This window comes from Antechinus flavipes, chromosome 3 (genome assembly GCF_016432865.1).
Source record: "Antechinus flavipes isolate AdamAnt ecotype Samford, QLD, Australia chromosome 3, AdamAnt_v2, whole genome shotgun sequence".
Classification (NCBI taxonomy): Eukaryota; Metazoa; Chordata; class Mammalia; order Dasyuromorphia; family Dasyuridae; genus Antechinus; species Antechinus flavipes.
Window position 1 is genome coordinate 382,424,721 of NC_067400.1, and position 17,764 is coordinate 382,442,484.

Consider the following 17,764-nt stretch of genomic DNA (forward strand, 5'->3'; position numbering starts at 1 on the left):
CTAATAGCCAACAGAGATCATTAGCTATGAAAGAAAAGCATGCAGTCACAAGGAGTGCAATAGGAATACTGAGAAAGTAAAGACTTTTCCCTTTCTGAATTTTACTTTCTTATCTATAAAATGGGACAATTGGACTATATAATCTTTGGAATTTTTTTTTCTGTCTGATATTCTGTTGTTTTCTACCATAGGATAATTTAGTTACTTTCTCTGGTGGTAAGCCACTTTGAGCCGCAACTTTCATGATGCATGATTCCGTAATCAGCCCTGCTTGGGGATAGCCAAATCCACGGAAAGCAGTGTTGGAAGGTAGATTCGTTTTGCAAGCAAGGGCTCGACAGCGTAGATTTGGGATCTTGTAAGCATTGTCCAATTTTAGGAGACCCATCTCTATTACCTGTAGGAATCAATTAGACAGTCAATCAACAAGCATTTTTTAAGCACCTACCTAAAAAGTGTCTATCTGTCAAATGCCCATGTGTTAAGCATTGTGTTAGGTATTGGAATAAAAGAAATCACTGATGTGATTACAAATATTTGCCCTTCCTATTCCCTGTTTCTATTCTTCTATCCTTGAGACAAAATATAGTACCATAATGAGTATTAAAAGTGGATTTTTGAGAAAGAAACTCTTGTATCTGAGACTTTTATTAAGAAGATATACAATTAGTCTCTGAAGTCAGAGGGCAAAAATATTTCAAAGATCTTCTGATCTTACTAGTGTACAAATAGTCAATAACTGATATTTATCGCTATTTATTATTACAAAATGTTTACATATGTTATCTCATGGGATCCTCACAAAAGTCATGCTAATTACTGAAGTATTGCTGTCCCCATTTTGCAGATTTGAAATGAGATTTAGAGTAAAGTGGCCCACCCTAGATCCAGATGTAGACTGGACAGTGAAGCAAAGTTGAGAACCCAATCTGTGTGTTCTGATTCATATTCAGTGGTCTTTCTACCACATCGTAACTATTTCTCTACCAATAGTTCCTTACATTAAAAATATGTTTTATATACATATACATATATATGTATGTAGTGGACAGAAAGCTGGCCTCCACTCCAGGAAGATCATTATATCTCTAATACTTGCTGATGTGTGATGAGAGACACTTATCTCTCAGTACTGTAGATATTTCTCTATAATTTTCAGAAGCGATAACAGCATTAGTTAAAAAAAAAAGTTGCCTCATCTGAGAATTTCTTATATTAATGAAATTATAAGGCAACTCCCTATCTCTAGTACAGCACAAGAAGCAATAATTTCTTTATGCTTATTGCATAGACAATATATGTATATATAATATTTCACTTTTATAATTTTTATACATTTTAAACTAATTGGAAGTATGTTTATCCCTTAATACTTACAAATAGAGAGACATCCAACGTGAAGCCACTATTTGCATAATGTACAATATCCAGGGCCATGATTCTACCATCATTCATGAATCCCACCTAAAGAATAGAACTGCATCTTTAGAGACCAAAGGAAGGAAATATTGTCTTTAAATTTTAATGAGCTACTTCTAAAGGGAAAGCAGGTGATTCTTCTCTTGTATGGACTTAAGAGACTATTTACATTTACCCTTGAAATTAGAACATATTTGTTTTTCCCCTATTGTCACATGACCTCTAATAATAATTTATGACAAAGAATAATAGTACATAAAGATAATGTAAACACCGAAGTATAATGTATCATGTAGCTACAATTACAAATGAGAAGGCATCTCTCTAGCTGTGGCCTAAGTCCCATCCCTTCTTGAAAACTTATTTTCATCTTTAACTCTTTTCACTCTAATATCTTCATTTTTATTTCCTCTGATTCTTTTTTATCTTTTGTTTAACCCAAATTTTTTATTGCCAGCTTTCTTCAACAAATGATCTATCATTTATTTTTTTCCTAGACATGATTTCAGTCCAAACTATATTATTGAAACTGAAACTACTGAAATTCAAAAGGACTGACCTTTTAATCTAATGGCTTTTTCTCAATCCTCATTTTTCTAGATATTCTCAGTAGTCCTTGATACTATGAATCTTCCTGAACTCTCCTCTCTTGCTTTCCAAAATACTACAATATATCATTTGTCCATTTTGACCATTTCTCTTATTCTCTTTTTCTTACTGCTCTTTTATTCCACAGCCTAAATATGTGTATTCCCAAAGGATCATTTACCCTCTAACTTTCCCTGACTCTTCTTCAGAATATTAATAAATTCTCTTAACTTTATCGTGTCTGCTCAAAATCTTAAAATCTACATCTCCAGCCCAAATCTAGACATTCACCTAGATAATATATTCCTATTGCTTCTTGGATGGCTGTAATGGGCTGAGGCTTGAGTTGATGCACTGAGGTCCCAAGCACATGAGGTTAAATAGTAATTGGACCATACTCTATTAATATATAAGCTTGGAGAAAGAATGGCCCCGCCCACTCTTTGTGCAAGTCCTGATGTGTTGTATAGGAAATGACGATTCTGGTGGGTGGAGGCAGGGGAGTGAAAAAGGAAGGGGAGGAGAGCTCAGGCCCCACTTGCTCTGCTAGCTGGCTTCCTGTCACAGCTGCCCATATTGCTATCGCAATTTTTTTTCACCTCTTCACTTGAATAAAGACTGAAGATTTTTCCCTTAACCTGAGTTCCTGACTCCGGCTGATTTTAAATACGCGATCATTACAGATGGCCCACCACACTAAGTATTTCTCTAACTAATCTCATTATTTTCTCCCTAAACTGGCTCTTCCTAATAATCTTCCCCTTTCTGATTGATGACATCATCATTTCCAAGTCACTTAAGCTTAAAACTATGTTCCACTTCTCCTTCTCCTCCATCTGCTATATCCAATCCTTCACCAGTTCTAAATTACTCCTTCTTTATAATATCTCTTACATTTGCCAATTTTTCTCCATTTCCAGCACCATTATTCCAGCCCAGATGTCTACCATATGCCTGAATTACTGCAATAATTTTCCAATGGTGTCCCTAACTCCAGATTCTCATTTAATCTCAGAGCCACCATGTAATATCACCCTATAATATTAATCTTATTAAAACTGCTAAAGAAACACTTTTACCATACTACTCTGCTGCTCAAGAATTTAGTTTTTTTCCCACCAAGTGTTCTAAATCTGGGCAAACTTGTTTTTCTTACTAGCTTTACCAAAGTACCAAAAGGATCAATGACATATAAAAAAATTAAAACCCCCTGTCCAAGTTTAAACTTCTTATGCTGGCTTTTATACAAAACTTTCTACAATCTTGGACTCACCTTATCTACACCCAACTTTAATTTGTTACAATTACTCAACAAGCACCCATTGCTTGCGTTAAGCTACTTTCATAATTTCTCTCAATATTTGTGTCATGTTCATTACTGCCCCTACACCTTGCTTTTTCTCATGCTCACAACTTTCAGGTAATTTTGACTTTTTGATTCTACTTACTTTGTACTTTCCAAGATAAGGATGACGGCCTCCAGTTATTAATATATCTTCTCCACGTTCCAGAATACAGCGGACTGGACGGCCAGTTCTAAAACCAGAAAAAGGTCAACTTATACCAACTAAGAATACAACATTAGAAAAAAATGAATATTTTGGACTTATTCATATCATATTCTTTCATTCATTCCCCATATTTCAATCTAATTCATAATTTTCCTTGTTTGTATAAGCAACCTTCCATCTCCTTGATCATGTTTATTGGTTTGGTGCAACCTCACTATAGAGGAGTTTTCATGCCACCCTACACTTTAGGAGATTTCCTAGATCCCCAGGAACTTCCCATATAAAAGAAGAATATCAAGATATTTCTTCAGAGCTTTTATTACATATCTTTAGCATTATATCTACCATAATGTTAGACTCAAAATAGTCATTCAGGAAATATTTTTACAGTTAATTAAATTTATGAATCTGAAATTTTCCAAGTCAAGCCAAATATCCAAGGCATTTTCTTCTTATAAAATTTATTAAATGTAAATTGTATTTGATTTATAAATATCAAGCAAGTAATTTTACACAACCCAAAAAAAAAAAAGCAAAATTAACCCATCTCAATAATTTTTTTATTCAAATGGAGATCAAACATGTATATCTCAAATCAAAATTATTCTTTTCCCTTACAAATATAATCACCTTTTATTCATCAGGCTTTTAAATTTTTTTTTTAATTTAACATTTTCTCCCAGGTACATTCAAAAATAAAAATTTGTTTTAAAAAATTCTGAGCCCAAAGAGATACTAAAGAAAGGAAAGGGACCTGTATGTGCCAAAATGTTTGTGGCAGCCCTATTTGTAGTGGCTAGAAACTGGAAATTGAATGGATGCCCATCAATTGGAGAATGGTTGAGTAAATTGTGGTATATGAATGTTATGGAATACTATTGTTCTGTAAGGAATGACCAGCAGGATGAATACAGAGAGGCTTGGAGAGACTTACATGAACTGATGCTAAGTGAAATGAGCAGAACCAGGAGATCATTATACACTTCGACAACGATATTGTATGAGGATGTATTCTGATGGAAGTGGATTTCTTTGACAGAGACCTAACTGAGTTTCAATGGATAAATGATGGACATAAGCAGCTACACCCAAAGAAAGAACACTGGGAAACGAATGTGAACTATTTGCATTTTTGATTTTCTTCCCAGGTTATTTTTACCTTCTGAATCCAATTCTCCCTGTGCAACAAGAGAACTGTTCGGTTCTGCAAACATATATTGTATCTAGGATATACTGCAACATATCTAACATATATAGGACTGCTTGCCATCTAGGGGAGAGGGTGGAGGGAGGGAGGGGAAAAATCGAAACATAAGCGAGTGCAAGGAATAATGTTGTAAAAAATTACCCCGGCATGGATTCTGTCAATATAAAGTTATTATTAAATAAAATAAAATTTAAAAAAAATTCTGAGTTCTGGGTTTTTTTCTTTATCCTCACCCACAATTAAGAAACCACATGTGAAGTTAAGCAAAACATTTCCATAAAAGTCAAGTTGTGAAAGAAAACATGAATTTCCCACCCTAATGAAAATGAAAACCCTCAAGAAAAATTAAGTTAAAAAGAAAGAGAGAAAGTTTCATTCTGTATTTAGACACAATCAGTTCCTTCTCTGGGTATGGATACTATTTTTCACCATAAATCCTTCAGAGTAATCGTGGATGATTATATTACTGAGAATAGCAAAGTTATTTACAGCTACTCATCCCAGAACCTTGATATTACTTTGTATACAGTATACTTCACTTTGTTTGAGTTCATGGAAGATTTTCCAGGTTGTTGGTTTTTTTTTTTCCTGAGACCATCTTATTTATGTTAGAATAATAATATTCCATTACAAACACATTGAGCCATTCCCCAATTAATGGGCATCAACTCAATTTCCAAAAATATTTTTTTTTGAAAAACACTATTTTCTATTAAAACATCTAGAAATGCTCCAAGAAATGGCTTCTGTTAAAGAAAGTGGAATAGAGAGATTGTCATCTCTTTGCTCTAGTCTATCTTAGGGCCAAGATTAAAAGGCTAGAGCCACCAGGTGTAGTGCAAAGAACAATGGATTAAAGCTAAATTTCTAGAATTTAAATCACAGCTTTACTACCTACTATCTGGGTAATTTTTTCAGGGCTATTTGATGTCTCTGAGCCTCAGTCATAAAAATAAATAGGCAAATTGCATTAACCTATTAGGGGTCTTAGAGATTTAAAATTCTATGTTCCAAATCAAAAAGGAACTACCAAACAAAAAATAAGACTACATAGATTTATAAGCCAATTCTATCAAATATTCAAAGAATAGTCAATTCCAATAGTACATAAGCTAATTCCAAAAATAGAAAAGGGAAAAATGCTACTAATTTTTTTTTTATTATGGACAGCCTTGATACTTTAACCAGGGAGAATCAAAAGAAAGGAAGAAAAACATACATCAACATCTCTAATAGACACAGATAAAAATACCATATAAAACACTAGTTTAAAAACTATAGCAATATATCACAGAAATTATATATCATGAATAAACTGGATTTATACTACAAATGCAATTTTGGTTCAATATTGGGGAAATTATAAGCATATTAATATCAAGATCAACAAAAATCATGTGATTATATCAAGAGACACATAAAAATTGACAAATATTTGATCCAAAAGTCTCAGTGCAAGTTTAAGCTTTAATAACTTAAATCAATAATCATTTCTATTAAAACAAATAAAATAAAACCTGCAGAAACACATGGACTTTATCTTAACATAAAAAATAATATCTATCTAAAATCAAAAGCCAGCATAATATGCAAAAGGGACAAACTTGAGTCTTTTCCAGTAAGATTAGGGATAAAGCAAAGATGTTCACTATCATCAGAACTATTTGATACAGTGCTAGAAATGCTAGCTATAGCAATAACATGAGAAAAAGAAATTGAGGGAATATGTATACTCAAAGAAAAAAATGAAAGCATTACTTTTGCAGATGATATTATAGTGTACTTAAGAGAAGCCTAAAGAACTGACTAAAAAGTACTTAAAACAATAACTTCAGCAAAGTTGCAGAATATTAAATAATTCTACAAAAATCAGTGACATTTCTATTATTTTTCCAATAAAATCTAACAGGAAATAGTAGAAAGAAAATTCCATTTAAAAGAACAATAACATTAGGTGAGAGCACTGAAGTGCAAAATGGATAATTTTGATTATTTTAAATTAAAATTTTCTTGTACAAATAAAAACCTATGCATCCAAAAATAGAGAGAATGAAAAAAATTGAGGGGAAAAAAACTTTTCTATAAAATCTCTCAAAAAGAATGTTGATTAGGTTTGAATATTGCTGTGGTATAGGAAATGATGAGCTGGTTGATTTAGAAAAATGTGGAAAGATTTGGACCTAAAAAGAAAGATGTCATCTACCATCAGAAAAACAGATGACAAGTGGAAATAAGCATAGTATGGTCTTACATATATGTTAACAGTATTTATACATACATGCATATTTATATATATCTATATATAGGGGTGTGTGTGTGTGTGTGTGTGTGTGTGTGTGTGTGTGTGTATCCATGCTTTATTGCAGCCTGGGTTAGTGAGGAAAGAGGACAAAAAGATAAAGCAAATAGTACACAACAAAAAACAAAAAAAAAATTTACAAATAAAGAAAAGATGGATAGTTTGAAAACAATGTTTGGTATTTATTATGTAGGTTTTCTTGAAATAGAAATTTATTGCTTCATATTCAATCCTTTTTGTTCTGCTATGTATATAGCAACATTTTCTTTTTCTTTTCTTATTTTGTGTTTAAGTTTAAAATTGATTTTAAAACTTTAAAACAATAAAGAAAAATACAGAATGTACAAAAAAGTGAGTCTATTCAACAAGATACACAAAGGAAAATCTATAAATACAATTACAAAATACTATTTGCAGAAATAAAAAGATCTAAAAAAAATTAGAAAAATATTAATGGATAGACCAAATCAATGTAATAAAATGAGAATATTATCAAGATTAATTTACTTAAACAGTGCCATACCAATAAAACTACAAAGTACTACTTAAATGAACTAAAAAAAAAAAAAAAGTAATGAAATTTATTTGGAAGAACAAAAGGTCAAGAATCTGAAGGGAAATAGTAATTTAAGTAAGAGAAAGGTATGTCTAGCAGTACCAGATCTCAAACTTCACTACATAGCAGTAATTATCAGATTTGATAGTGGTTAAAACTAGGTTGATCAGTGTAACATTAAGTACATAACTTATTAGAGTAAATTAATTTAGTAATGTAATGTTCAATAAACCCAAAGACTTCAGATAATGCATAATAAGGACTTACTATTTCACAAAAACTGCTGGGAAAATTACATAGCAGTCTGGTAAAAACTAGGCTTTGATCAACACCCCATATCATATACTAAAATAATCTTCACATGGATATATGGCCTTGATATCAATGGTCATATAAAGAGGTGAGAGGAACAAGAAATTATCTTTCTGATCCATAGGTAGTTCTTGACCAAACAAGTGATAAAAAGAGATCACAGAAGATAACAAAAAAGAGATAGCTTTCAATTTCAAAATTCATGAGAAACTGATTCAAATTTACAAGAACAGAAACATTTATAAATTGATAAATGAATTTTTAAAATTGTATAAATCACTATTAAGAGAAATACAAATCACTTCTGAGGTTCCATTTCACACTTGTTAGGTTGACAAAGTTCCCCCTCCCCCACCTACCTGAAAAAAAGGGAAAATTGACAAATTTTTTTTTAGATTTTATTCCCTTATGAATGTTTTCACAATCCAGTGACCTCCATGCTGTTCCCCACACAAGATAATCTTTCTCCCTGTTCTGTGCTTTTTCACAGGTTGCTTTTCATAGATAAAATGTTTTCCCCTCATAACCACCTTTTAGTTTCTCTAGCTTCCTTCAAGTCTCAGCTAAAATCTCACTTTCTGAAAAAAATCTTTTCCTGGTCCCTCTCGGTATTGGTACTCTGAAATTACTTCCAATTAGCTTGTATATATCTAGCATGTACAGAAGAGTTATTTTAATATTGTCTTCCTCACTGGAAACACAACTTTTTTGAAGGGCAAGGACTGTTTTTTGCTTTTCTTAGTATAGTGCTTAGTGCTATAGTGCCTAGCACAAAATAAGCCCTTAATAATTGCTTCATGGCTTTTTTTGTTGTTGTTGGAAAATCTGTGGTGATACAGGTACCATGCTGCTGATGGAATTGTGAGTTGGTACCACCATTTTAGAAAGAAATTTGGAACTATATCCCAATAGTTACTAAACTATGAATATCCTTTAATCTATAAATAGCATTACTAGGTTTACTCCTCAAAAAGAACAAAAAGAGGAAAGAATTCACATATTTAGAAATGTTTATAGAAGAACTAAATGATGCAGTGGACAAAGTAACAGAAACAATAGTCCAGAAGATCTGAATCTAAATCCAAGCTCAAACACTTATTTGCTGTATAATTGTGGGCATTTTAAGACTATCTGCCTCAATTTCTTCATTTGTAAAATAAAGATAATAACAGAACCTAAATTCTAGGGTTGTAGTGAGGATAAAATAAGATTTTTATAAGAGCTTAACAAACCTTAAAATGTTATGTAAGTGTCAATTATTTTTATTATTGCTGTTATTATATAGACAAGGAATTAGAAACTAAGGAGAAACTATTAATTGGAGAATGGCTAAACAAAATTTTATGATATGTGAATGCAATGGAATGCTACTGGGTTGTAAGAAATGAAAAAAAGAAGTGATGTCAAAAAACCCTGGGAGTTTTTGCAAAACAAAAATGATATAAAATGAGCAGAGTCAGGAAAAGAATTTATGTCAACATTACAGAAATGAACAATTTCAAAAGACTTAATTAAGAACTCTGATTAATACAATGACTGACCGTGATTCTAGAGAATTAATGATGAATAAGTGATAAAGAGGTGATCAACTAAAATACATTTTTTTGACATGGCTAACAGAATTTGTTTCGGTTGACTATATGCATTTGTTACAAGGGTTTTGTTTTGCATTTTTAAAAAGAAGAGATGGGATGTGTGAAGGAATAGAAGGGAGAAGAAAATGTTTGATAACTGGAAAAAAACATCCTGTTTCTTTTACTTGTTGAGGAGGAATATACTACTTTGTAACTCAGCAAGAACAAAGAATTAAAGCCTTCTGGATGTGTGTGTGTGTGTGTGTGTGTGTGTGTGTGTGTGTGTGTGTATAAAACCAATGAACATGATTTATTACAGAAATAAAACAAAATTCCTATTTATTTAAAGAAATTCTTACATTAAACAATGGATCATTTAGCATGTATTAAAACCAAGTAATTATTAAATCAAGTCCATTGTCTTTTCATTTTCTAGATATTACAATATTTTCTGCTATGGTGTAAAATATTACAACTATTTCTACAATTTATAAATATACACAATTTAATGGCCTTAATATAGGAAAAATAAATTTGTGATATTTGAATTTTTTCTCATTACTAGTTTTTTGTTTTGTAAATTGTTTGTAATTTGTTTATTTGTAAATTGTAAATTAACTGGAATTCTACTATGTCTCCTGGTTTTTCTTCCATTAAACTCGTTTTACTTTCAATAACTCAAATTTATAATGCTTTTTTGAATTTACAAAGCACTTTGTTTTCCAACAATCAAGGCATATAGGTAGTGAAAGAATTATTGTAATACAAATTTTACAATTAAGAAAATGGACACAGGTAGCTAGATGGCACAGTGGATAGAGCACCAGCTCTTTAATCATAAGGATCAAATCTGGCCTCAGACACTTAATACTTCCTAGCTGTGTGACCCTAGGCAAGTCACTTAATCCCAATCGCCTCAGCCCAAAAAAGCCCCCCAAAAACTGATACTCAGAATAATTAAGTAGTTTGTCCAGGATCACAGCTAAAAGGAGCAGAACTACTCTTATTCCAAAAACACTTCTCACTATGTTGGCTCTTGTGCTCTAGTTAAATGAAATACAATTTCCACTTACTTGTTTGCTGCCAATGCTATGATAGCTGCTAAGAAACCAGTTTTTGATGCTTTTCCACCAAAAGCTCCACCGACTCTCTTGACATGACACATGATCTTGTTAGATGGAACCTTTAATACGGAGGCTACTATGTCCTGTAAATATTAATTTAAATTAATCTGAATCCTTTTAAATAAAAATGTAGCTCCTATCAGTAAGAGGAATTATATAGTGGGGCAGAGGATGGGTACAAAATGGTAGCAGCTATCTAGTCATTCCTATGGAGAAAAAAATGCTTTTCTAGACCAAGGAAAACAAATACCAGAGTATTGAAAACTAGAAAAAAAAAAGTAATTTTTAAGTAATGATTGAAGTCCCCTTTTCATTCAAGGATATACAAAAAACAAGTCAGAAGCAATTCATGTTAACCTGTGAAATCTGGGTATTTTCATTAAATTATAAAATACCCACCTAAATAAAAATTTGGGGGCTTTCTTTTTTATTTCCAGTAGTCTCAGAAATCTTGTCCCCATTTATCAGAATTATGAATACTAATAAGCATACTGATATACCAATAAGCAATTATCTTGTAATTACAGAAATTCTCAAATGGAGGGAGAGAGAATACTGCAATAAGAACTTATATCATGCCACATATCACAAAATTTGAGAAATGTATCCAAAAGATGGCGATAAACATATTTTAAAAGGCTAGGAAATCACTTTACTTAAGTTTCATTGATTATCAAAGCTAGTCTTAATAAAATGGACTGTTTGTCAAAGATTTATTTGATGTTCAATGTGATAAGAATATAGTTCCATGATAAATTTTAAAATGTCAAAAATTTGCGAATTTTTATATAAATGAAGCAAAATGAAGATATATTACATATTAAAAAGGTTTTTTTTAATGTAGAAAGTTAAATGGTTTAAAGTATATTAATAGATGACATTTTAAAATTTTGTCCCACTACAGTTACATATCACTGTAACATTCTCTAATCTTTGATTCTAAATTGCCCACTAAAAGCAATACTACAGGGTATTATATTTCAAAAACCAAAGGAATATTCATTTTGGTATGGCATAAAAATGTTATGAAATTCAGCATATTTTAAGTAGGTAGAGAGGTTTATTGTTTGTTTTGATTGTTTTGCTTGGTTGTATTGTTTTCTGTTAGAAAATTTTTGGAATTAACTATGTTTCTGGACAAAGGGTTCTCTATTACCTGGGCTAACCTGGGAAATTGTGTCGACACATAGATATCCATTTCTTTGTCCTCTCCATATGGAACAACCAGCATGCTTTGAGTTTCCATGTAAAAATGTTCTTGGCCTCCAATGTGAATTTCACCTATTATAGGAGAAAAAAATAAAAAACCCTCAAATGTTTATACAAAATAGTATGGATGATGTATGTGTGTGAATAAAACAGGTAAATAGTACAAAATACATAAAAGATCTCCTTTGAGGGGTATATGCAATAGCAATAAGTATCTGCAGTACCAGTAAAAGCCTGCTATAGGAAGGGGGCATTTAGGCTGGGTTTTAAAGAAAATCAGGCACTCCATGAGGTAGATATTTAAAGGAAACGATCCGAGGAATGGAGGCCAGCCCCTGCCAAGATCTAGAAGTGGTAGATGGAGCAGCACATGTAATGAACTGCAAGCATGACCTATGAAAGTGATGAAAAAGAAATAAATACAGTGGAGGAGATTTGATAAAAGATATAAGTTGGATATCCTTCTGAAAATAGACAATGTCATAGGGCAATAAACTCTGCTTTGAAATAAAGGGCAGAGAAGACCTCTTAAACAAGTTAGATTGATCAGAAAATAGTCTGGGTAAATTTGGGAAAAACAGGATGATAGAAAGTCCTGGAAGCAAAATCCAAATGTTCTGACTTGAGGCTTGTTTACTTAGCAACTCCATCCTTCTGAAAGTACAGTTGATATATGGAAATATGGAGAACTGATTGGACAATTACAGATTTTTAGAGCTAGAAGAAATCTTAAGAGGTTGAGGTGGACAAAGATATTAGATTGCTTCAGGTAGATTGACGCCTACAGGGCAGTATATTCTAACTGCCAAAATTGATTCCCACACTTAGGAAAGCTATATGTCTGAGATGTATGGAGAGTCCCTTAGGAACTCTCAGCACAGTTTGTTAAGAACTCACATTCACACAGCACTGAAAGGTTCACAAAGCACATTCCTCAAGTGGTCAACATTACAAACATTATTATTCTCATCTCACAGAGAAGGAAGCAGATACCAAGAAATGATCTACCCAGTGTCATAGGCTCATAGAATTAAAGCTGGAAAGCTCCTCTGAAGTCATCTAGTCGATCCTCCTTATTGTGCAGAAAAAACAAAAACAAAAAACTCAGGCTTCTTCCACATTATCCAGTAAAGTGGTAGAATCTGAATTTGAGCCCGGGTCCTTGGACTTTTAGCACTGCAATACACAGTTCTCACAAAGCTCGTGACAAAAGCTGGCAACTTTGCTTAGCTCTGACTCCCTGAAATCCAAGTCAAGTGGCAAATCAACACATCATTTGTGATCTTACTAGGGTACAGCTTCTAGGGGAGATATAGCAGCATCTCTAAGGCTACCTGCCCTTGAGAAGGCTGTGGTCCCACAAACAGTGCTGCCTGTCAGATAACAGTCTGTTGGTCAGTAATAACAAAGTATCTCAGAATCCATTTTTCTTCTCCTTCTCTAAGACCATTCCTCAACTCTACCTGCAAGCCATAAAATTAGCATATCAGTGACATGAAGCATCTGATCTCTCTGTCTTTTTCCTATAAATTCATCTTTCTCCTGTTTCTTTGCTAAATTCTTTTGGAATTTAGCCCATTTCAATTGGTGTTACAATTATAATACTTTGCCCCTTGACTTGGAGATGGGTTCAAATCTGAAAATTCTTTTCAGATATTTTGTGACACCGGTATGTGACCCAACCTTTTGGGGTCCCTTCTGAACCTCAACAATACCATTGGTCATTGGTCCTCTTCAAAAACAAAAGACAAAGGATAAGAATATATGACAGTGTGAGATTGATACAAAGATCTTCTGCGTCTCTTACCCAACACTGCCTCCCGATGTTTAATGAGAAAAATGTTTTACCTTCAAGGATTTGGTCAACAGCTTTAAATGCTTCATCAACATCTCCATATTCTATTTTTCTTTCTGGCTCATAGAAAGACTTGTGCTGTATAGCTTCCTATATATAAAATGGAGGGGGGAAAGGAGAGAAAAAGAAAGAGAGAAAGGATAAATTTTGTTCATTGAAGAAAATTTAAGGAAAAGAAAAGAAAAAAGCTAATCCATAAGAACTTAATATTACACAAGACAGCCTCATTGTTCTCATTGTTTGAATCTTAGCAGTGTTTGTTTCTAAACTAGGTCTTGCTGAACTTTCCCACAAATGATTCTTGCAGAGGCAAGGAAACCTCAGAGCCACTCCCTGAAGAGTCTTTACCAATAATGCAATTTCAGATCTCCTAAAAGGGAGGTGGGAAGGAGAGGCTGTGGAAGAGGATGGAAGGGGTGAGTACCTTTAAAATAGGTCAGCATCACAGATATCATTTTCCAAGAACAGATGTGCTCTTCCCATTTTAAACACTGAAGTTTCATTGTTAGGAGGATAGACAAAAAGCAGTTTACCATGGTAACAATGATAAATTCCAAGTGTTGAAGGACATTGTTTAAAAAAAAAACAAACTTATTTACATAAAAAAATTACATAATATTTTCCAAAAGATAAAATTTATATAAACAATGAAACTGGGGGAGGGGGGGAGGGTGATAAACACAATTTAACTAAAAAGAAAATGTTTTCTGATTATTAACTCTGAATACATAAATTACATCAAAGTCCAGTTTCTTTCCCACAATGACACTCTTCCTATAGATGCCATACAAGCCATAGAAGGAATGTATGTTCTAAAATTGGTTTCCATGCTCAGTTTTAATGGTTATTTGATGATGAATAGTTTTAATTTTATCATACCAAATTAACAACTGATGTACATCATAGTTTATTTAGTCACCTCGTTGATTTTAGAACTAAAATAAAGATAATATTTCCTGGGTCAAAAAAGAGAAACACAAACTTAGCTATCTAGAACTGGAAGAATCGTTAGAATTCTTCTGATCCAATCTCCCCATTTTACAGATAAGAAAACTGAGGCCCAGAGAAAGGCAACTTGTCCAAGATCCCACAAATAGTAAGCAGCAATTAAAGGCTTTGAACTCAAGTCCAAAGACTCCAGATTCAAAACATTTTCCCACTGTTGCACACTGGCTCCCAAAGTTAATTTGGAAACTATTGAGGAATTTTTATTTTTGTAAGACCATGTGTTCTCTGGGTTTCTAGGCCATCTTGAGCCTATGAATTTTCCAAATATTTCTTGATGAGGGAAGCCTGCTTTCCATCTAGACTGGGGCATTATACTATTTTCCACACACCCCTTTAATCCATCTATTTGTGTTTCAATCAGTCTTAGATTTAATTGCTAATGAAGATGGTACAGAGGTGGAGTAGGGATACTGTTCCACACCCTAGTAAGCAATATTTGTAAAGTTTAGATTTTTTATTTTGGGTGGGATTTATTTTTTGTCAAATAATTAGAGACTTTGTGTATTGTTTCTTAATTCTTATTTTCCCTGGATGATGAAGATAGGAACATTTTGAAACTGGAAGGAAGAGGAGGACAAGGAGAAAGAAGAGGAGGAAAAGAAGTGCTTATATTTAAATAGAATTTTAAGATTTATAAAATAATTTTATGCAGTAGATAAAGTGCTGTGTCTGGAATCAGAAAGACTTCGAGTTGAAATCTAGTCTTCGATATTTCTAACTGCTTCCCTAAGCAAGCCATTTAACTTTTGTAGTTTCAGTTTCTCCATGAGTAAAATGGAGATAACAATAGCACCTACCTTATAGAGTTATTGTAAAGATTAAATGAGTAAATCTCAAAGTATTATATAAATACTAATCATTATTTTTATAATCTCCTCATTTAATCCTCAGTGATCCTTATGAAAACTTCCGCTAAGTACTAAAGAACTACACGAATAGCTTCCAAAAGCAAATATTCTTTTGTTTTGTTTTGTTTTGAGAAAGGAAATGGAGAGTGTATAGTGATGTTCAAAAGAAATCTATTATATGTGAGTAATGGTCCCAATTCTTCTAAAAACATTTGTTTTGATTTCAGGGACTCAAAAGCCCTAAAACAATCACTTGAATATCTTCCTAGTGATGCAAATTGTGTCTTGGCTTTTGGGGGTGAACTCTGAAACTCTCCTGTGACAGAGACCCACCCTTCAGGGCAGTTAAGTGGTTTCATTCAGTTGGAAATCTTGGCAGGGACTAGCTGCACTCTTTATTGAATTGAAGATTAGCCCAGCACCACTCCCAGTAACTCAAAGTCCCAGTTAAAGTGGTATCGTTCAGTTGAAAATCTGGGCCTGATATTCCTATTAAATGGCTTGAAACTCCAAGATAAGTACTCTCTTTTCAACTGGGCATTGAATAGAAGCCCCAGTCTCAGACTTCTTATAAAAAGACAATTTTAAACTCTAAATCTCTGCATAAGTCTGGAGCAGGATTATGCCTTGCCAAGGAACCTCTTGGCACAGCTGCCTGCCAGGACTCTTACCTGCTGTGAAGATACCCTCTTCTCAGTGATAACTTTTATTTCCCTAACAGGACATCTTGCCATTAAGAAGTCTGTCTTCCTAGCAAAGCTGGGTTCTCAGTGCCATTAAAAATCCTTTTTGTCATTCAGACTTTTCAGGTTTGTGAATTCTTTCACATTGGACCTGTGCACCAACCAGAGGGGATTCTCACATCTCAACTCTCTACCACTAGCACCACATCATTAGCTCACTAAAAAGGCATGATTTAGATTTTGAAAAGAGAGTAGCTTTTTTTGCTTGATTGTTTTAAAGAAATTGCTCAAACAAATTCACAGGTCCTTGGCAGAGAGAGCAATTGTTTTGGAATCAATTCCCCATCACAAAGATGATTTTTTTCCCCCTATGACAAATAATCCTGTTGTGAACATAAATTTGTTCCTCAAAGAACCTTAGAGCACTCAAAACATCTTTAAAAAAATTTTTTTCTAATACATTAAAATTGGTTTCCCTAGCTTTTAAAAATTGTGACATGCTTTCATTACTTTATAAGATAATTGAAATAAGTAAAAGAAAAAACATATATAAGAACATGTAAAATTTCAGAGAGAAATCTAATAGCCTTTGGAAACTCACAAAGTGATTTCAGAATCAAAAAATCATTTTGAAATGTGAGCAACTGATCATAATGTCTACAGGCATTTGAAGATTCTCAAATTCTCAAATTTTATAAATTTATATAAGATGATGATTTAAAAACTTATAAAACTTTTTTCTTATATTGAAAGATACACACTGGGGAGTACCAAAATGGAACTAATTGGATTTCACAGGAGAGAATTCCTTTAATCTTTCAGAGTTTGACTGAATAGTGCTGGGAGATAAAGGAAGAAAGGGGACATAGCTGGTCATGTCCAGTGATACAATTCCCTCTCAATGATTAATAAGTTCCTGTTCCTAATTTCTGAAAGGAAAATCACTGAGGAATTTCATAATCACCTCAATAGTAAGGATCACAGGTTTCAAATCACTATACTCAATTTTCACCAGATGAGCTGCTTGCTTTGCTTTAATATCTGAATCAGCAATCACGGCACCCACAATCTGGCCAACACCAAGGACCTAAAAAACACAAAGACCACAGAGGGACATATTTTATTTTTATTCTTCTATCACCTTCACATTCTTATACAGAGTTAGGTACACACATCAGCACCACAGGTTCTTTATGTATTTTCATGCTAAAAGTTAGTGTCTGGTACATATATTCAAAGTTCAAAAACTCCTCAGTTTTGATGGTGATCAATTCAGTATTAAATGAAACCTTTCTATGCATTAGTAGATTTTGTGCTGCTGTGTTGAAATACATTTATCCTTCAGTGACCATCATTCTGAGGATGAGGCTCTCCAACAAGAGATTCTGTCACCTGGCAGCACTTGAAAGATCTTCTGGCATGTTAGGATCTACTAGAGCTCAAATCCACTAAAGTGACTTTTGATAATTCTGAATAATCTCTGTACTGAAATGTGACATCAGAGTAGAGTTTAACAGGGACCTGATTATATAGCAGGTCCCTATGTTTCCATCAAATAAAAGGAAATGAAT

General features: G+C 33.1%; 1 protein-coding gene across 1 annotated transcript in view; it reads right to left on the minus strand.

The window, feature by feature from the left end:
* LOC127554416 (aldehyde oxidase 1-like) overlaps positions 1–17,764 on the minus strand; it is an 83,899-nt gene that overhangs the window by 22,541 nt on the left and 43,594 nt on the right. The window contains exons 19-25 of the mRNA XM_051985907.1: positions 17,158–17,280; positions 13,648–13,744; positions 11,747–11,871; positions 10,540–10,673; positions 3,456–3,543; positions 1,378–1,464; positions 206–397 (exon numbers count right to left, since the gene is read on the minus strand). Coding sequence (XP_051841867.1) covers positions 206–397; positions 1,378–1,464; positions 3,456–3,543; positions 10,540–10,673; positions 11,747–11,871; positions 13,648–13,744; positions 17,158–17,280 — 846 coding nt within the window. The remainder of the gene's footprint in view (positions 1–205; positions 398–1,377; positions 1,465–3,455; positions 3,544–10,539; positions 10,674–11,746; positions 11,872–13,647; positions 13,745–17,157; positions 17,281–17,764) is intronic.